Below are 21344 nucleotides of genomic sequence, written 5' to 3' on the forward strand. Positions count from 1 at the left end.
CCTGAAGGAACTTTTCCTTATCCTTCGTGTCCTGAATGTAGCTGGGATGCCTAGAGCGGCAGAAATCACTTTGCAACCAGAAGGGACAAGCAAAGGGATAAAAACCAGGGCTTTGGATAACATAGTTCAGCTGCTTCTCCTCTTTCATGTTTGCCTTCCTCCACACTTTCAATTATAAATGATGATTAAATGACTTTATCACTTAAGTAATGGCAAGTCAGTTTCATTGTTACTTGCTGCCAATAGCAGCTTATTCAGAGAGATCTCCCCCAGTGTGAGGAGATGGGTCTACAATCATGTGAAGATCAAGTCAGTCCTCTGTCAGAAACAGAGTCCAGATTTACTTCCCTGAGAGTCATTTAAATCAGCCCTTTCCAGCAGAAGTCTGTGTGATGATGGAAATGTTCAGACAGACCATACAGAATATGTAGACATGTGGCTAGTGCAACCAAAGAACTGAATCTTTAATTTTATGTGGTTTTAATTAATTTAAATGGAACCTGAAATAAGTACATGGGACTACTGCCTACCATGTCAAACAGCACAGATCTAAAGAATTGCTAGTCTGTAAAAAATGCTTAGATTACTGTAGCTCTCTTGAAGAAAACTCAGCCTCTACCTTTACGTATGTTACTGTAGAAGCTAAAGAACAGCTCATTATGGAAAATGGATGGCTCAGTGGGGCTTTACATAGTGCCATGTTTGAAGGCTGCTGAACATTTAACTTGCATATTGGCTAACTACGCTGAACTGATACCAATTTAAGCTTTTTACATTGACAGCTGTATTGAAGGATGTCTTTCTGAAATAATAATCTTATACAGGCTCCACTCTTTTAGCTGTTTGTTAAGACTTTCGTATTTTCAATTACAAATGAAAAGGATAATAATGATGTGCCAGTCTCATTAAGCTGCGGGGGTACAATAACTCTCTGAGCTAAACTGTAAATTATCGTTGGCAGAAGACTGCTGAGTGTGCTAGAAAATCAGCCACAAAATGTCCCAAGATGGTGCCGGGAGTGGCGGATGCTGAGAGCTGAAAGGGCAGGAGCAGTGAACACTGATTCTACCAGAAACCAGAAAGCTGTGGGGCTGTTGTGCCCCAGAGCCTGGTCTGGAGTACTCTCTACTACACTGAAATGTGATTTGAACACACAACTCTCTCATGCCTGGCTGATTTGTGTAAAACTAAACGTTCACCATGCTTGCCTTCGCCGCCAGTTTTAGAGCCCAAAGAACAACTAAGTTTGCAAGTGTCCGAGGTCGCCCAGAGCTGTTAAAGTTATCACCTCTTCCATCTCCTGAGAAGGATCGCGGTCACAGACAGCTACTCTATTACCAGTTACCTCCTGGCTCTGAAAACAGGTCAGCAAAATCCCTTTGTGTCGGAAACTTGAGTTCCCTCAATGTAGGCTTAGGCAAAACTTTAGGAAGGAGCTGACAAGCCAAACTGGCCTCAAGAAAGGGATGCAGAGATGGGACTATCTGTAATCAGGGCTCTAACAGAAATGATGAAGAAAATGAGCTGAAGATTTTGGCAGGCCGTATATACCTCATCTACTCAGTTCTATGTGTAAAACATATTCCATTAAAAAAAGACTCAATGTAGAAAAGCCACCACTCCACAGTTTTAACCAACAGGAGTTGCACAAGGTGCTTCCTGAGACAATTATAGAAACTGGATCAATTCAAAGTTGATTTTCTCCTCAGAGAGACATTATTTACACCCAGTCTCATTTTCATTTTATATTGACAAGGCCACACTTCTCATCAGTTTGCACTTCATTCCTCTGCAAACAGCTATGTTTTCTTCTTAGGTTCTCCTTTGACCACTTATTTTATGATAGCTTCCAATGTCTAAGAAGATAAAGGTAGTCATGTTTGAGAAGTTAAAACCTGGTCCCAGTAGGGGGAGGCATAATATGTGGTCTTTAGAAACACACTGTGTCTGAAATAAGGTCGCATGTAGAAAACATCTCATTTAAAGACATATGGAGACATGCATTTTTACCTATGCTGTGGCTCTGAAATGCAGAATTTGCAGCTGTATCTTCCTCATCCTCTTGCAGGTGTTCACTTGCCTCTTTTATCTGCAGTAACAAGGAAATACTGTGAGTTCTCATGTATTATATAAAATAGATCGTTTGCAACCCTCAGTATTGGTACCTTCCGTAACAAACATGTAGGGGTGTGTGTGCGTGGAGGGGGTATGTGTACATATAAGTTTATATTTTCTTCATCCCACTTGTCCTCACTCTATCACTTGGCTTTATTACAGGTTTTAATTACAAGAGCATATTTTCCAGACTATAACTCTGGCTCTGAAAGCAACGGTTTACAGGGTACCTGATTCTACATAAGACTTTTGAGATAACAGCTTTGGTGTTGTTTTGTTTTTAATACTTAATAAAGTCAGTAACACAAAACTGTTAAGAAAAATTAAAGTCTAAGGAAATATAATTCTTCTAGAGGCAGTAACTTCCACCACAAGTTATTTTAATAAGAATAAAGAAATATACTCCGATCTCTTGACCCTTTCCTAAAATATAACTCTCTAAGAAAATGTTATTTTGTTGTTGTTCTTTCCATAATGAAATATGAGGCGACTACAATGTGTGCTCAGTGAACTAGAGAGGTGACACATTTATCTAGATTTTTTTCAGGTCAAAATTCCCTTTACATTTCCACTGGAATATCCAGATGCCAAATGATATAGCACCAAATGGAACTCTAGCAAGAATCTAATAAAATCACACTATTTTACAAATGAGAAGTCTGACATCCAACAAGTTTCCTTAAACACATTGAACTATGCCAGTATAGACTTGGCTGCAAGGTCAAGAGAGCTCGAGGTCCTTGGCAGAATGACCCTAACCAGCTCTTTTAAAATACATCCCAGCCAGTTACCTATGCAGCCAAAGATAATCATGTGAACTGTGCAATGAATGCAGTAGGGGTACACTAGAATTTGTCAGTGGATCTGCTCGGGGGCTTGAGTTGAATGCTAAGCAACTATTGTTTTATACTTGCAATTTAGAAAGTCATATGCTTGCTTACTGACTTTGAGCTAGATTTCACTTTCTACCTCCTAATTTTCATATATTATGAAATAAGACCAACTATTTACATTCCATGGCTATGAGCCCAATATCAGAATATAACTGATGCTTAATTCAGACATACTGACAGCCGGAAGATGGCAAACTCAAGGGAGTACATAGATGGAGACTGAATCCTCACAAGGACAGTATTAAGGGTTGACTATACAGAGGTCATGCTTTGTTGCTTTCTTTCCCCATCAGCTGTCTATTCTGTGGGCACTGCCTTGTTTGTTAGAACTTCCTGAGGGAAGGAAGTTAGAGGATGGAGGAGGAAGAGCTACATCAACCAGTTCTATATCTGGTGGTGCACATTTATGGTTGGCAGACGGAAAAGCTCTACAAGCATCAGCAAGGCTAACGCGTTACTTACTTGCCTTCCAAAGTTGACTTAGCTCTGAGACCTCTGTGTGACAAGGCTACCAAAAGACCTAAAAGGAAGGATACTCCAAACACCTTAATTTCCTTTAGGAATCCAACAGGAACTTTCTATCCTCATTTATAGAAACATCAAGCAAATCTATTTATATTCTCGGCCCATTCCAACACTTATGACAATATGTTCCATACTTCTCCACACCTGTTATGTAAAATAGTATTTCCTTTGGGTGTTTCTAAATCAACCGATTTTATACTTGAAAGGGTGCCATGTTAACCTGCTGGAATGTGGGTGAATCATCATCTCCACCAGCCTATGAAATTCTGAACTAAGGAATCCAATAATTAGAACAAGGCTGTCATCTTGGAGATAAAGGAAAAGAAGCTCAGAGAGGGTTAGTGATCTGTTCAAGGTTACAAAAGGATTTCAGTTTTAGAGTAGGTGGGCACTCCTGACCCCTTTTCATTGCTGTCACTTAATATTTCAGAGTGTGCCATATTGTAATCATCATCCTTTCTAGACCTTACTAAGAACTACTGTATCTTTTAGTGTCTGGTAATTAGATAGGTAGGCAGTCTTCCAAATATACATAAACTATATTTTTATTTAAGAGTAGCAAAAAATGCTCTGTGTGTGTGTGTGTGTACAAACGTGTAAGTGCCCTGTTTCTCTCCCCTACTTGTTCCCTAAGCCTTCTCTGGCACTTAACCAGCACCTTTCTCCAAGCATCACATTTAAGAAAGAAAATAAAAACCATCTTGAGGTCCTACCTGTCAGCTCCTTGTTAGAACTTTACTAGAACTTCAGGGGCTTAACAGAAAATGTTAAATGTGGCCTCTTAGGGGTTTATCAGAGGAACTGGGTTTAGACAAGGCCCCCAGTTCCTTATGCTCTCCTGGGCTAATGACTTACAAGGAGCAGATGACCCATGAGAAGAAATTTTGAATTCGAAGGGGACAGATGAAGAATCCACAAAGGAATGGAAAATGGGGGAGTGTCTTAGAATAGCACACTTGTCAGCTCTAATTATCCATACAAATAGATTTCAATGCAAAATGGTGAGTAATTAAAAAAAATCCATTTGCCTATGGAAATGAGGGGCATAATTTATTTTGGCAGCTGATTCCCCTTGTTAATTATATTTTTCACAGGCTGAAATTAAAATTAATTTTCACTCTTGATTGTACAGTGGCTGGATGTTGGTGAAAGGTTGTGGAACCTTCCTGGGGGCAAGTGGCCGCCAGCTCAAGATTAAGAATCTGCCGAAGACAGGCACAGGTGGGACCACCTTCCGGTGGCAAAGATGTGAATGCACAGACCGGAATGGTCACAAAGCCAAGAAGTTTGGCTCAGCAAACAATGGTGGTTAGAGATTGAGAATTTTTCCAGCCACTGCTCTACCAGGAACAGATACAAATTAATGTCAGTTGATGTCCCATTTGTTAAGAAGTAGGAGGTGACTCGTAGGCAATAACTCTGGGCTATGTTTGGCTTCAGTTTGCTGTCAGTACTTTGGCCATCTTCTAATGGTGCACCTCTCTGCAACTCTCGTCCATCTTTTGAGCTCTGCAGTTGTAGTCAAGAACTGTACAAAATACCACTCTCTAACAGGTAATCATTAAATGTCATTGTACCCATTATATTCTAGTGACCTCTGCCATTAGAAAAGGCTGAGAGCTTACAAAGGACACAAGAGGAAGAAAGGGAGACAATAATTGGCTGCTGACAAATACATATACATAATTGCAGAACGAAATCCAGAATTTGGGGACACCTTCATTTGGAATTCTGCATAGATTTCTTCCGTGGATCATCCTAACATGAATTTCTTCCCAAGAAAACAGTTTGACGTTAAAGCTCATTGAAAAGGAAAAGAACATAATGAATCTCTGTGAGAGGAGAGGTAATCTTTGGAGGGAATCCTCCTGGAAGGCATTACCTTTAGAAAATGCAGTCATTTAGAAAACTTTGCTGGAGGAGAGCAAAAGCTGCATGCTTCCTATTAGCATCCGAATAGCATTTAGAACAGGATCATTCAATTAAAGATGTTAAAATTACAAATTTTTACAGAACTTAATAAGATGATAACAATTTCTGTAATTATTGTCCTATTTTATGCTACTTTATCACCAAAGCACAATTTTAATGGGATTGTATTTGATACTTTTTTATTAGCATAAGTGCTTTCTTCAGACTATGTGACACTGGGTAAAGAGAATGCTCCTAATTTAAATGAAAATATCCATATTAAAATGGTCACCTCTTTCCAGTGCCTGGTGAAGGTATATGGTCTCGTTAATTCTGTTAATAATTTTTATTTTGTCTGGTGACAGTTACGTAGGAGCCTGGAGCTGTCTTCCTTTGAGACTTCTCATTTCAGAAAACTATCTAAACCCACAGGAAGGACAGACTTCCAACATGTAGTGCGTAGAGAGCATTTCTTTCTGACTTATTTACCTAATACTGATGCAATCTTTCCTGGGGATGCTTGTTTCCCCTCTTATAATGATTTTGTATAATTTAAGTAAAAGTACAAAGTAACACGGCTCCTGTCTAAAATACACAAAAATTAGAGCTAAGCGGTCTGAAAATGATGGCGTAAATGGGGACATAAGCCTCTAATTAAGGCTCTGAAAAGAGAAAAAGATTTAATTCAATGAAGCCTTAATGGTACTTTTGCACATATTTTAGAATGGCTCTAACAGTCTTGAAAATGGATACGCAGTTACTGGTGAACCAAGTGGAGGTGTGCTACATGGATGGACCTGCATGTATAGAAATAATCTTTCTACGATCATCACCATAGATTAAAAGGATTTAAATGTCTTATGACCCTCGTAAGTGCTTTTAGTCCATTTGTAAAGGGCAAAGGATGGTGGAACATTGTAAGATTTTGAACAGTGATTTTATTCAGAAGAAAGTGTGGTATGTCAAGCATTATCCGCAGCTCGTTTTCATACAAAATAACTACTATGAGAATTCTTAGCCACACCATTTAAAAACAGCAGACAGAAAATTTACCTTGAACCCTAGTGGGGGAAATTCCCTTAAACTCTTAATTTTAAAAGGTTCCTGGGTGTTCATATCAACATGCTATGGTATTAGAACGTGTGTTATTTTGCATCTGATTTCCTTCCTATAGAGGCTGATAACATATAATAAATAGGTTTTACTGCCATTCTTTTACTAGCCCCAAAGGGGACTATGGCAATGTCCTTTCTGAAATGAGTAATTTTAGTCTAATCCACACCAATGATTATAGAGATGAAAAAAAATAAAACATTGCATTTTACATTTGAAAAAATGACTAGCTGGTCAACTATCTAGGTTAATAATATTCCTCTATATGCAAAAGCTTCCCAGCATGACTAATTTCCTCTCGCGGCTAACTAGAAAAATTAGCATATCCCTATTGATTATGTGTATTTGGGGTGGTTAGGGAATCTTTGTACTTCACAGAAAACAATAAGAATGTTTCTTGCAGATATTCTGGAAGGACCAAAGGACACTTATCACTACACTATAAAAGACTGCAAATGAGAAAGGAAAAGCATAGCAAATTATTTTAGCATTAGGAAGTAATAAAAAAGTAAAAATGAAATTGTAAAAGCTAAACAGAGGGATTTTTTTTTTTTGGTACTTATGTACAGTGAAGATATACCCCAAGCTGTCAGAACCACATTAAATGGGGCAGAGTTAAATTGAGTGTCTCTGATAAGGAGCTCCGCCAAGCTATCAGAGTTTGAGATCAGCTGGATTGAATTTCCGGCATATTGCACATTTCCACACGTTTATTCTCTCTCTTTCCTTTCAGTGACACTACAAGGGCAGCCTTAGATATGCTTCTAATTTGTGATTTTATAAGGCAAGGGACATCTATGTTTTCAAGAAAGGATGATATCATGGAAGCCAAGAGCAAGAATGGAGGAAATGGAAAAAAAAAATTTTGCAAAGAATGCAGTCCGCATATGATTTCAGAGAGTTTAAAAAGAGACTTTATAGCTTTTCAGAGTCAAGAGCTATTTGAAAAAAAAAATACATTTAAATGTGCATTTGTCTCAAATTAAAGTGAAACTCTAAGGAACCCTAGACATCAGTAAATAAATAATAATTAATAACTAATAATATTAATCATGATTACTTCTAAAATTTCCTCTACTCTTTAGCCACTCCAGAAAAAAATGAATAATTAGTTCATATTTCAGATTTTTCTAGGAAAGTGGAAGCACACAGTAAGTTTTGTAATCTCTTTTATTAGAGCACAAAAATATATGGATACAGCATTTCTGAAAAGAGTGATTGTTTTTTGTTTGAACGCTTTAAAATTTTTTATAAAGGAACAACGAATATCACCAGATTGATGATGCAAGAACAGAGAGAATGAAAGGAAAGGAAGTGTAATTTCAGGTAATTTTAAAACAAAAATATTAGTTGAAACTAGCATATCCTGGGGAAATATAAAAAATGCCTTATATTCATTTTTTTAAAGGAAATTACCCCCTGAGTTCTGGACCTCGTAATTAAGAGACTAAATGATAGGGAGTCACGTTTCAAAAAGGATATCTTAAGTCTTAACATCTTCTGTTTGAGGTAGGATGAATTGGTATATACAACTTTCAGAAAAAATGAAAAATGCTTAAGTCAAATAATCAAAATAGCCAATATTCTCTTAAATGTTTTGCAATTATTTTTTATAATTATTTTCATTTCTTTTTTTCCATTGCTGGAAATGACAGAAATAATCATCAAAGCAAATTCCCCAGCACAATTTGAAGATGGTACCCGTAGCATCACCTGCCTGCACTGTGATTACATCATCTTCTGAAAAGAAAGCTACAAAAGCAGCATTTCTTGAGGGAGCCAGGCCCGCTCCAGCCGAGCCACCATCATTCTGCTACAGTGTCATCAAGATTTCTCTTCTGCTTTACCTTTCTCTTTCCCCTGCAATCTCTTGCCTACATAGTTTCATCAGCAAACAGTAGACAGAACCCAACTCGCCCATCTCAGAACCTAACACTTCATAACCAAGATGGTGAAGCACTTACCAGGGAGCCCTTCGGTATTTCCATATCAGCTCTGGTTTTGATGTTTTTCTTGTGGCTTCCTTGAGTGCTGATGGAGCTGCCGGTGAGACAGGAGTCCTGGGAGCTGCCCTTTAACACACTCCTGCAGGAAACATTATTTGATCCACTTTCTGTCTGTTGAGCTGCTTTCTTATCAACTCTGCAGGTAGAAAGTGATTCCTCTGATAAATTACATTGTTCGTCTTCAATCAGTCCACTTTCCCCAGTCCTTTAATGTTTAGAGTAACCTCCATGTATCTCTTTGTCTTTAAACCTTTGAGTGATAAGGGTGTCTCACTGGCCTTGATCAAATCTTCATCTGATATTCCAGGAGTGTGTCCATTTAGATTTGATAATACAGTAATTAATTTGTATTTTTTTAACTGCTTGTGAGATGGGGCGGGTTGTAAAATAAAAACCGCTGAAGAATGATTGCTAAATATATTTCTGGCTTAAGATCAGCAGGAAATGTAATTACCTCTGGAAAGTTTCTAAATATAAGTTTGCTTTGTACAATTAGTGGGATCGACATACTTTGAAACATATGTGTAATTTTCTTCCATTTCATGCCATGTGGTACATTCATGGCTTCTAGTGTAGGCTGAATTTCTATCAACCTTGATAAAACTTACCATTCTTTAATTTCAAAGACCACTGGTTTGCTTAACAAAGTAACATGGACTAAATGATCATTTTATAGCTAACTTTTATTTCATTGCTTAAATTCTGGCTAATGTATAAAAGATTGCTACTATGCAGTTCTGCTTGTATGAAAAACATGCTTGGCTGAGATTCAGTGTGCAGGAAACAAACATTTCTGCTTGTAGGGGGAGGTGGTGCCCTGCCCTCAACATAGCCACCCGTTTTTGCCAATACGCTACCTGTTCAGAAGTTCCGTCATAAAGGTATCTTTTGTTGAACACGGAACAGGGCTGGGTCTATTTCTCGATTCCAACTTCATTTGCTCAAAAATATCTGGCGGTGTTTTCAGGTTACTTCTGCCTTGTAAACCACTGTCTGGACCATCTGCCAACTCAATGTCCCTGTTAAGTTCATTTTCCATCTCACACTGTAACTCGGGCTTCTTTTTTTCTTTTCTTCGCTCTGATTTTAGCTGTTTGTTTCCAAACCCCAAACCTTTCACATCTTTCTTTTCTGCTTTGGTTTTGGAGACATCCATTTTCCTGCTACTGAGAGCAGGCAGTCTGCTCCTCCGAAAACCGAACCAGCTGGCAAAAGAAGGCCCTGGCTTCGGCTTCGCTTCCGCAGAGGTGGACTTTGTTTGCACTTGGCCCTTTTCCACGTTCTCCTGAATGCACAACATGACCTTTTCTTCGATTGTGGGTGAGAGGGGGGCTTCGGGGCTCACAACACCAGTCCTGGTGGTAGAAGTGTCTGGAAACCTTCCAGAAGTTTCGAGCTTGGAGGTCCTGCTTGGTTCAAGACTGCTGGGACACCGGGTCCTCCCTGGACTCTGCGGGACTCGTGGGCCATCTGTTGGGGTGGGTGGGCACCCACAGCGGTCGCTGCCTGGCTCCCCAGGCCCAGTCACCCTGGGGCTTTCTCCTTGGGCCGAGGCCTGTGGCTCTTCTGCTCCAGGTGGGGTGAGGGGCCCTTCAGATTTTGGAGGGATCCTCAGAGGCAGCTTACTTGGGCTCCCTTGCTGGTTGCTGGAGCTGCCTGTGCTCCCCAGGGAGCCGTGCCCGGAGGACGGATGCCCCAGAGGCCTCCCGGCACCAGGGAGACTGTCCGACGTCGGGGCAGATGCCGTCTTGTCGGGAGCACCTTCCGTGGAGGCGGACGAGCTCTGCCGGGTGAGGGAATTCCCTCTCTCAGCAGTGTTGGTAATAATCTGAGTTCGGACCTTTCCTGGCCCTCCTTCCATGGGGGGCGTCGAGGGCTTGTCTCCTGCGTGAGTGCTGAGACTCTGGCTGCGGGCTTTGGCTCCGTTCATGCCTAAAGCTGGTTTCAGGTGTGGTTTGGAGGAGAGGGATCTTTTCCCACACTTGTTTTCTACCCGATCTTTCCCATCAGCCCCAGGCATACTGTTCGCCAGTGACTCTGGCATTGCTCTTTCTGGAGGAGGCCCTTCGGCCAAACTACCCGGTGCTTGCAAATCCAGTGGAGACACATTTCTTTCATCTCCTGTGGTGTCAAGGCCAGTTGGATTCCTGGAGGCCTCTGGCTTAGCCTTGCTCATGGCCACAGAACTTTTAGAAGCTTCATTTAGACTGTCTTTTTCATGTTTCCCTGGCACCGTGGAACTCTTCCTGAGCAACTGGGGAGACTTCATGAAAACTTTGAGCCCAACTGGGAGGCGAGTTTTCAGCCCTCGCTCATGAGGGCTTTGACAACCATGCGGGAAGTTATGGCTTTTGGAGGATGCTGACGAGGAGGGACTGTTACCCTGAGATGATGGTGACTCACTTACCCCTAAGAAGGAAGGCTTGAGTGACGTGGAGACACTGTCATTCAATTGTCCTTTTCTCCTTGGAGATACACTTTTCGAGGATGGTATTTCCAGTGGCTCGTGGGTTGAAGGACAGTTCTTGGAAGTCCGTAACCCTGTGTCTGTTTGTGTGGTCCCCAGGGTTTGGTGAGGTGGGGTTTTGGGGACACTTCTCTTTGGAGAGACCTTTGGGGGCCCTGAGGCCATCACAGCAAATGAGTTGGAGGGGGCATGAGCAGAGCATCGGGTTGGGGTCACTGTTTCTGCGGAGGGCAGAGGGCGAGAGAAGATGGGCTTTTTGAAGGTCAGAGAAGGTTTCCTCCCCTGCACTTCTGTCGTGGTCTGATTAAAATAAATAATAGGAGTGGAGGATCCTTTCAGAGGAGGGGATTTAAATACTGTCCTTGCTGTTTCACTGGGGACTCTGGTCTCGGGCTTGGCAGATGAAGATGGTGACAAATAGTCATAACTAGGCCTGATGAGTAGGGAGACCGACCTGCCTGGAGGGGAGGGAGGGGAGGGTGATTTCAGCCCTGCCTCGGGCCCAGGGTCACAGTGTGCATCCCGCGTGGGGGGCTCTCCATCGTCATGTGGCTCAGCGAGGGGCCTGGACAGCAGCTGTGATGCTGGAATCTGTCTGGTGGAGCACTGGGCCCAATCCCTTCTGCTGGACATGCTGGAGCTGTAAGGGAGTTGGGTGGGGTGTTTCGGAATGTGTGAATCTGGCTGTAAATCAAAGAGGGGTGCTGGGCCTTCAGTCTTTTTGAATCGTGAGAGTTTCCCTGGAGCTGGTGATTTTTCAGGAGTCACCGGGCCAGCGGAGAGGACAGTTATGGAGGCCTCGGGCTCCATGATTTTTGATTTCTGAGGTGAAGACTTGCCCCTGGTAGGTATTTTTGTCAGACTTTTCTTCTGATAGATGCCTGTGGGCACCAAGGACCTGGAATTCCTCTGGCATGACGGACTGTGTGCTGGTTTGGCCAGTCTTTGTCGCTGAGTGTTTTGTGCCCCTGTCCTGGGGTGGAAAGAGCCTGTGGGAGCTTCGGGAACATCATCTACCTCGGCTTTTGGAATGTTTTCCTCAGTTTCCTCTTCTGACCTCTTGAAGAAGGGATAGTCTCTTGCAGCAGCTCCTGGCTGGAAATGAGCAATTCCCTGAGGTAAAAGTTCAGTGTGTTCGGCCTGGGGTCTAGCAGGGGCCTGATTGATGGAGATTTCATTTCTGGTGACAGTGACAGTGCCTGCCTGGTGAGAGCTGAACTCAATGGGCTCGCCATCTTCCGCATCAAAAACCACAGTGATACATTCTTCGGAGGAAGTCCGTTTTACAAGTCTTTGCTGCTTAATGAAACTAAAGGTCTTTGGCCTACTCTCTAAGGGGATGGGCACTTGCTTTTCCTGCTCCTCTGGAGACCCACGTTGAGATCTTCCCAATCCCAAGAGGATGTCCAGATTCTCCGTTGACTTGTCAGTGTCGGCAGTCAAGGACACGTCGGAAGGGCTCTTCCCATCGCTGCTCTCGATGTGCAGCTCGTCCAGAGTTTCACTGTCATCGGTGTCTGAAAGCTGGACACTGAGAGCCAGGCGGCCCTGGCCGTGTGGGCCCCTCTCTCTCTGCACCTGCGGCACCGGCACACCTGGGCACAGCTTCTGCTCCAAGGGACAGCTGCTGGCACAACTGGTCAGCTTCTCAGGCCTTTCCCTGGGACAGACTGAGGAAGTGCCTTCTGAACAGCATTTGCCATTTGGCTCCCAGCCAAAGAGACCGTCAGAAACACTGTGGGTTAGTTGACAACAGTGCAGCCCGCAGCCCTGGTTTGGAAGTGCTGGGAGTGCGGCTCGGGAAGAAGGGTCCTCATCCGCATCATCGTGAGAATCTGTGTCGTAAACAAACGCCTTGTGGGGCTCTTTGCAGGGGCTCCCCGTGTCCATGGGTTTGCAGGGGGGATATTCCTTGAGGCTGCTACTTTTAATTCCTGGAGAATAGATTCCTTCATTTGAGTTCATGCAATCTTTATAACCCCATTTGGTTATCACTGATGGGGGTTCGAGTAACACTTTTTGCTTCTGTAGCTTCCTGAGTCCTTCCAAAATGTGGCTTTCCTTGATACGAGTTGGAGGTAGTTCATCTGTAGGACTAGCAAAGCCACTGGGGAGCGAAGAGTCAATACTTAACCTTTTGTCCCAATTTTGTGATGACTGCTAGGAAAGAAAAGGAGATATTAGAGATGATTGAGCCCTATGGATCAGAAATTTATAAAAGGGAAAGGCCATCATTAAACTTAATTTGTCCTAGTGGTTGATAAGTATTCACATATAAATGCATATATTAATTAGTGCAAACAGATTCATTAACTATGCAGCATACCTCTACTTGGTCAGGTCCCGAGCTAAGCAGCATATGATACATATAAGCGGAAATTAAGGAACCTCTCTTCAAGAGGCGCACAATCCAGGAGGACTTGGGCTCAAGTCACCGTAAGTCAAGGGAGCAAACGAGAAGTACAACTATAGTAGATGTTCCAGAACTTGAGGGCAAGGAGACCACGTGTCTGCTTGGAAAAGCATGTAAGGGAAGTTCTTTATTTTTTATTTTTAAATAAACCTAGCCCTAGGAATATAACCAAAAAATTATGCTCTACACTGGAATTTAACACAACATTGTAAAATGACTATAACTCAATAAAAAAAATGGTTTTTTTAAAAAAAAAAACCTAGCCCTAGGAAGATGGATAGGTTTGCCTTAGTTTAAAAGTGGAGGAAATGATTTCTTGGTACAAAAATGGAATGGCAAAGACCTAGACTGGAAAAGCATGCTTAAGGAACACGTAGGGAATAACCAGAAGATGATACGGCTCACTGTGCGGTGTAGATGAGCGATAAAGTGGGTAAATGGAAAAGTGAGTTGGTCCAGGCCTTTATGGTGCCTTCCTTTCTAACAGTGAAAGTCGGAATGGCATGTGACTTCGTAAGTTCTTTGATAGGCAGTGAGCATTTGTGAAATACAGACACTAATAGAGCAGCTGGGCATTCACTGGGAGAACCCACAGCAAAGATTCACCTACCAACTCAGAAAGGTCCATTTCCTGTTCTTCATCTTTCCCCAGATACCTGTGTTAGTTCTGGAGCAGGGACCAAGAAATATCACAGAAAAGACACAGTGTTCCACTCAGACATCCATATTTATCAGATTTTTGCTAACAAGAAACATAATGGCTGAGGACACTAACACTGACGGAGCATCCGCTGTGTACCAGCACTTAGCCAGTGTTTTGATTTCATTTTCAGAACAACATGAGGGAGACATTATCTGTCCCATTTTACTACTAGGCAGGAAACTGAGATTCAGGAAGATCAGCCCTTTGGAGATCACACAGTTAAGGAAGAGATGAAGCAAACGTCTGAACTCTGGGTTCCTGGACACTTTCTGTGACTCAGTTCCAAAGTGGCTCTGTGGGGATTTGAACAAAGGCACTGTGGCTCTAGAGACTGCACAATTAATTTTGACCACTGGAATCACGCGTAGCCTCTATGCTCCCCTCCACGTTAGTCAAAGTTATAATAGAGATCATAGGTTATCCCAACACCCCTCTTTTGAATGGAATTTGCTGATTTAATCAGAAACTGGCATTCAGGAAGGTTGGTAGGATGCTGGCACTGACCTGATGACTTTTTTTAAAAAGGCTGTATAATGAATGGTGAATAATTTCAAGGAATGGATCTGGTGGTTTCAGATGTAAACTCTGGACCAATCTTGGCTAAGGGTGCAGTTTCTGTTGGTGTCTCCATGCTAGCTGCCCTGCTGTCTTGTGACTGAACTGACGTGCTCATAAGCAGAAGCTGAAAAAATGACCTCCAAATGTCAGAAACTTGCATTGGAATCTCAGCTTTTTAGTAAACTGTGAGCATCTGCTTATATCTAAGACTTTTACATAAAAATGCCTCTTGCTAGCAACATGTCTTGTTTATTTGTTTTGTATTTGTTATATGGTTATTTGGTTTTAAGTCAAATTCTATACTCTCTTTGGAAAATTCTCCAGGGTCAGAAGTTGCTGCAGATAGATGCCATTTTGGTGGTACCACCCTCCCCATCCACCTCTGCTGTGCCATTAAGAATGTCTTCAGAAATCAGAAGAAATCCCATTAGTGAGTCTGCGCATAGAGACTGACCAGTAAGCAGACTGCCACAGCTTGGGTTTCTAAGAATTTCCACGGTCCCTATGTCATGTTCACAATAAGGAAGAGAAGCCAGGCAAAAGTACCCCATAAGGGTTTGAGAAGGGCAGATTTGTCCTAGTCATGGGAGTTGTGCTCAGTGTCTGCCCAGCCACCTCCTCTCTGCCCTCCCAGAGCCTGCCCATGCTGTGTTCTGATTCATTCCAGGGCCTGTGGCTGCCAATCTCCTGGGGCCCAGACTTCCCATTCTGTGAGATTAGCCACATTCCTCAATCAGTTTTCCACAGAAGGGTATGATTTTTGATAACTTGAGAAAAGTTGGGAACAATCTTGAAACTTGAAAACAAAAAAAAGCATAATTTCCTTGTTGGGGAGGTGGTGGCATGGAGCTGGCATTTCCCACAGGCAGCTTCATTCTTTGCAGGGAAACACTGGAAGAGAGCTGCTCTGGGGAGGAGGGAGCTGACTGAAAGATGCTACTGGTAAGATAGGGGCCTGGGCCTGGGCTCTTTTCTATTTCTTGACTAGACAACAGTTTTATACATTTTATTTTAAAGGACATTCTTGCTCTTAATGGAAACAAACCCATCCCAACAACTGGGATTCCGCCAAGTTTTAGGCTATTTCAACAAGGACAGTATAGCAGGATGGTTACATGTTAAGGTTCTGGAACCAACTGCCCAGTTCTGCCACTACCTGGCTATGAGACCTTGGGCTAGATATTTAACTTCTCAGTACCTCAGTTTACCCCTCTGTGAGATGGGGGAATTAGGAAAATCCACTCCATACACTAGCATGAGCATTAAATGAGCTAATGCTTATGAAAAGCTAACAAAGCTGGCATGTGTTAATTAATCATTATTTAGAGCCAGACTCCTTCACGGAGGGCAGGCTGTTCTATTTCATGCAGGTTTCCATTCTGTTTCTACACAAAACAATACTTAAAAAATATATTTATGAACTACAAAAGAGCCACTGGTCATATACTTATTATTATGTAAGCTAATATTGTGTTCACATTCAAATTCATATTGTATGGATTTATTATGTAAGTTAATACTAAATGAGTATCTGGTACATGGTAAGAGCTTAAGAATTTCCTTAAATAATATCAATGTAAAGTGTCTTCATGGGCCTGGGTCTAGTTTGCTGGATCCCTGAGAATGAGGCTTTTCTCTGTGAGATGGGACAGGCGTGCTGGTACCTCATGGCCATTCTGAGATGGGACGCTATTAAATCTCCAGAGGATGGCTGCCAGAGTGTGTATGAAGTGTCTCAAGAACCTTATTTCTCCTCTTACAGGGAAGATATGTCCCTAGAAGATCAAGGATTGGTCTAACTGGAAAAATTTCAGCAAAAAAAAAAAAAAAAAAGGAAGAAAGAAAATAAAAAGGCGGAGAGAAAGAGAGGAAGAGGTGTGAATGGAAAGAGCAGAGCGAGGGGTCTGGGAGCTAGAGATACTCAGACACAAGGAGAGGGAACATCCCTCCAAGCCATCTCCCCAGCCTATTAAAGGCCAGGTCCCCAGAAGTCATTATTCACAACTCTGAACAGCTCCTTAGAAGGAGCAATTTTGATAATACCCCAGGCTCCGCATTTTGCATTGTTAAGTCTGAGTCCAAGGCAATAAGCTCTCATTTCAGGCTGGAAATCTTTTTCTGAGTTCTTGTTCAGAGTATGACAAACCTACTCCCTCAACCAGTTTTTCTGGCAGTTGTGGAATTCCCCTGGTTTCTGCGCTTTTGAAGTAATAAACTAAACTTACACAGATGATAGAAAAATGACCTCCAAAAATTCTGATTCAGGGTTTCCATTCTCTGTTACTCTTTGTTTTTCTTCAGCATTAGGAAACTGCAAAAACAGCTATTCCAAATTCTTGGCTTACACCAGCGTGTGAAGGTGTTTATTCAAATCATGAAGGAATCTTCAGTTATGTGAGCCCACTTTGAAGACAGGAGTCATCCCAGCCATAGGAGTTATTTAAAAATCTGCTAAAGGAACTCCTGGCATCTAAGCAGGGGCATGCCTGATCCTCCCGAAGCCATCATGCCTGTCATCCACCCTGGCATTTTCTCTACTATGCCACCCTTTGATTTATAGTCAATTAGTGTTTTATGAGGCTACAGCATTGAATAGAGGAGGTCAATATAATACATGCTATTTTTTAGGGGTAAATTCCTATAAAGCTAATGATACTTCATGCCAAACTTTGGGGCATTTATTCGGCAAGAATGCACCACCCTCCCTATTCTCTAGAAGAAAACATACATTCTCTTTGAGATCTCATGGGATGCTCAGTCTGGAATGGCTTGGCACGTGACCTCATGCTTGTAGGGCGCATTAACAAGTCTCTCTGAGCATCACAGCGATAGTGAATGTCCATAAAACTAATTGAAAATGTCTGAGTTGTTCTGAAGTATGGTCAGTTCCATTAGGCCAGGGCTCCAGTTCCAACCTGACATAAATCTGTGAACTTACTGGGCTCCACCAAAGCACAGAAGGGAGACATCTTTCTCTCTCAATTTCCCTCCTGCGATGTCGTCTGGGATCGAGTCACCATTACTGCGGGATTGCTGGCAAGCGACTTAACCTTTTTGAGCCAATTTTCTCTTCTATGTAACAGGGAGACTGATACCTCCCTATATGGTTTTGGGAGGTATACATGAACAAGAACTCAGCAAATGGTCGTTTCTTCCTTACCCTCCTTCCCACCTTCCACCTTCCTACCAGAAGGATTCTTTTCTGGTTCATGCTAATGCTGGTGTGCCTTGAAGGGAGCCTTACCCTTTTCCTGAGGTTCTTCCCATCATGCCACGTGTAGGAGGAGCCGCTGGAGTACTCGCTGCAGGTGCTCGAAAGGGACAGTTCGCTGCTGCTGCAGCTATTTCGAGGACAGAGATGACCAGGGATGGCAACCGCCAAGCCAGGGCATTTCAAAGCAGAGGTGCCTGGTTTTGCGTTCAGCTGGCATTCCTAAAAAAGCAGGGCAGCTCTGAGCTAGGACTTTGCATAGGGGAGAGGAAACACCAGCTCCACAGTGAGGTAGGAGCGAATACAGAACTGTGGTTAGAGGCACAGACTTTGGGGTCAACAGATGAGAGGTTGCATTCTTGGCGCCGCCCCTTACTAACATGCTCTGGAAATGACTTTGCTTTCTAGAGCCACATTTTCCTTTTTAAAAGTGAATGATGATAATACTGCCAACCTTATAGGGTTATTACAAGGACCAAATGCGGTTCTAGATGAGAAGCAAATAGCCCAGTATCTGGCCCAAGCAGGTGCTCAATTATTATGAGCTGCCATCACCATTAGGCAGAATTAGGACAGTGAGAGTTTCCCATTTTATCCAGTACTGGTTAAAGACTCAGATAAGTATCAACTAACTCTAATGATCCAAAAGGAAGAAGACAGAGTAGCATCTTTGGCTTAAGGGTTCAAGAGCCTGAGCACTGGACTGGAAGTCTAGCAACCAGAATCGCAGGCTACACATGCCACCAGGTATGAGATGTTGAACAAAGAAAGCATTTAACTTCCATGGGTGTTAATATCTTTCTGTGTAGGGTGGGAGAGTTCTACCAGATTACTCCTGTGGTCCCCTGTGGCTCTGACAGCATCTTTCTCAGTCAGGAATCAAATGCCCAGAAAGCCATGTATGATAGTGGAGCCCCTAACTCAGGAATCACGAGGCTCTGCTCTGAGGATTCTAGAACTTTTCACATCAGCCGGCTGTCCAAATGGTAAAGATTCTCACATCGATAGATCTGGGTCCCACACAGAAGGATCCAGGCAGTAAGAATTCTAGCAGGTCTGCATAAGGTGCAGGTGACAAAGCTGTAAATACCCAGGCACATCCTGACAGCCACATTATCGGCCCCTAATGGAACAGATGAAGCTCCACTCACTGGACAGGCTAAATTAATTTAGCATCCCGATCACTAGGATGGAATCTCTCCATTACAGTCTCACTCCTGTCCTCTATCTATAATAGCTCCATCCCAGAAACTCTCTGATGGGGAACCATCTGTCTTTGTGTCACTTGCAGAATAGCAAACTCTCTTAGTTATGCAATTTATTGTCACTTCATGGGTGCCTTTAGTACCTGAGTACTTATCACTGTTCTCCAAATGCAATTCCAGCTGACGGTGACTGAACACCAGCTTGAGGAAGGAAGGTGAGGTAGGTTGTGCTGAGAGTACTTGCGGTAAAAATGAGACCCTGCATCGGGGCAGAGGGCATGTTTAATCTGCTCTCTAATCAACATCTACAATTAATAACATTAGATTTTCAACATCAGGCATCTGCCTTGCTATTGATACTTCATTTTTGCTGCACGATAATCTCTTTAAGTGATCTTAAAACGCCAAGGAATTTTACTACCCTATTTTCCCCCCTGAAATTTGGCTCTAAATATCATTGAAAGGAGAAAGTTGTCTTAAAAACCAGCTTTCAGCGGTATCTATTGATTTGTGACCTTGTTTATTGCTGGTGTAACTTAGTTAAGGGGCGTTCACGTCTGTATCTTGGCCACCGCCCCCAATCAGTGGTCCCATTGCACAGGGACATGAGACCGCCAGGCTTTAGCCCCTGTACACACCTGGAACACGCCTTGAACAGACTTTCAGAAACAGCCCATCATGACCCACTTTCACTTGTGCACTTTTCTATTTTCTCCATCCTGTTCTCTGGTGAGCAGGGTGCTGGGTTTTGCTTAGGACTACCTCTGCTCTGACAGTTGTGTCTACTATCCAGAGAGACTGTGTCTGTGTCCTGTGAAGCCATCAGATCTAAACTTCTCCAAAGGCCTTCTTCACACTCTGCACAGCATCGTTTATATTCTACTTTTCCCAGCATGCTGAAGCTTATATGGGATTTCCCTCTGTCTTTCCCACCAATACCTTCCTACTGCACCTGTCAAAATTACATCTGTTTTTACAACTCAACTCAATTCCCAGGCCTCTTTTAACAAATCAGCTTCCTTGGCCAGTCATCACTCGTGGTAGAGATGCTGGTAAGATGACAGGAAACTGGAACTCAGACACTGAGCTGAAGGAGGAAGGAATTGCAGCCTCTCCCTTGACCTTGAACTTGAGAGGCCCAGATGTGAAAGAGGATGCTGTGGGGAGGTGGGAGAGGTCCATCAGTGTCCTGTGGATGCAGGTGGGGCTGGGAGTGGTTCTGCAGAGAAGTGTCCTCTAAGCCCGGCTTTGAATACTTGAATGTGCATATGAATTATCCCGGATCTTATTAAATGTAGATTCAGTAACTCTGAGGTTGGGTCTGAGATGTAGTATTTTAATAAGTTCTCAGCTGCTTTTATGCTGCTGGTCCAGGACCCAGACTTTGAGCCCCTAGCCTAGGAGGAGCTGCGAAGAGGCTACCTTTCATGTGCATTATTTGGTAGCAAGTTGTGTATCTCAAGGTCTGACCTGGGCTGTGCTGAGCAGGGTGAAGGGAGTGGTCTGAGCCCTCCCATGGAGCAGTGCACTGGAGAGAGGGTGTGTGTGGTGGGGTGGGGGTGGGGTGATTACAGAGTAATTTCTTGCAAAGACGAGAAAGGGGCAACGAGACCTTTCTACTGGGACATCCCCCTACCTTTCCCTCATCATGGACAATACATGTTGGAAATTCATAAGAATCTCTGACATCATGCCTGCAAAGTGAGCTCCTTTTTCTTGCAGTTTCTCCCCTTATCAGCACATGATTATCCTGTAAGATTATCTGCTCCAACAAATGACTGTTCTGTGATTGAGTGGCTTGAACCCCAGGGCCATTTCTAAGGTTTAAATCCTAGCTCTCTCACTTGCTAACTCTTTGACCTTGGGAAATTTACTTAACCCCGCCATGCCTCAGTTCCTTTCTCCCTAAATGGAGATAATGAAAGCACCTACCATATAAGATCACTGTGAAGACTCAATAGCCCCCGGTGATTAGTAACATCATGCTTAGTGATACTTAGTAATTATTAGTAATAATACTGCTTAGCAACATTTAGATTTTGCTATTATGACTAAAAATGTTTAAAAAAACCCCACATGCCTTGGGTCTTCAACCAAATTATACTTTACAGTCTCCCTAAGGGACCCTGCGCTATACTTCTTAATACGCCATCACGGTCTGACACCTTAGCATGATGATGTTCTCAGCACATAGGAATTGTGATGAGCAACAGCCGAAAGCGCT

The 21344-nt window shown here is 42.8% G+C and overlaps 1 protein-coding gene across 13 annotated transcripts in view; it reads right to left on the reverse strand.

The window, feature by feature from the left end:
* NCKAP5 (NCK associated protein 5) overlaps positions 1 to 21344 on the reverse strand; it is a 912592-nt gene that overhangs the window by 95858 nt on the left and 795390 nt on the right. For 10 of the 13 annotated variants that reach the window (XR_012072522.1, XM_072960866.1, XM_072960868.1 and 7 more), the window contains 4 exons: positions 17949 to 18137; positions 9421 to 13190; positions 8522 to 8699; positions 2011 to 2089 (listed from right to left, as the gene is read on the reverse strand). Coding sequence is in view for 12 of the 13 variants with exons in the window: in XM_072960866.1 (XP_072816967.1) it covers positions 2011 to 2089; positions 8522 to 8699; positions 9421 to 13190; positions 17949 to 18137 (4216 nt within the window). In the remaining variant the exon portion in view is untranslated. Of the gene's footprint in view, positions 1 to 2010; positions 2090 to 8521; positions 8700 to 9420; positions 13191 to 14053; positions 14111 to 17948; positions 18138 to 21344 lie in introns of those variants that run through there. The other 3 variants (XM_072960872.1, XM_072960863.1, XM_072960871.1) reach the window with 3 other exon arrangements.

Source organism: Vicugna pacos, chromosome 5 (genome assembly GCF_048564905.1).
Source record: "Vicugna pacos chromosome 5, VicPac4, whole genome shotgun sequence".
In the NCBI taxonomy this organism is placed as follows: domain Eukaryota; kingdom Metazoa; phylum Chordata; class Mammalia; order Artiodactyla; family Camelidae; genus Vicugna; species Vicugna pacos.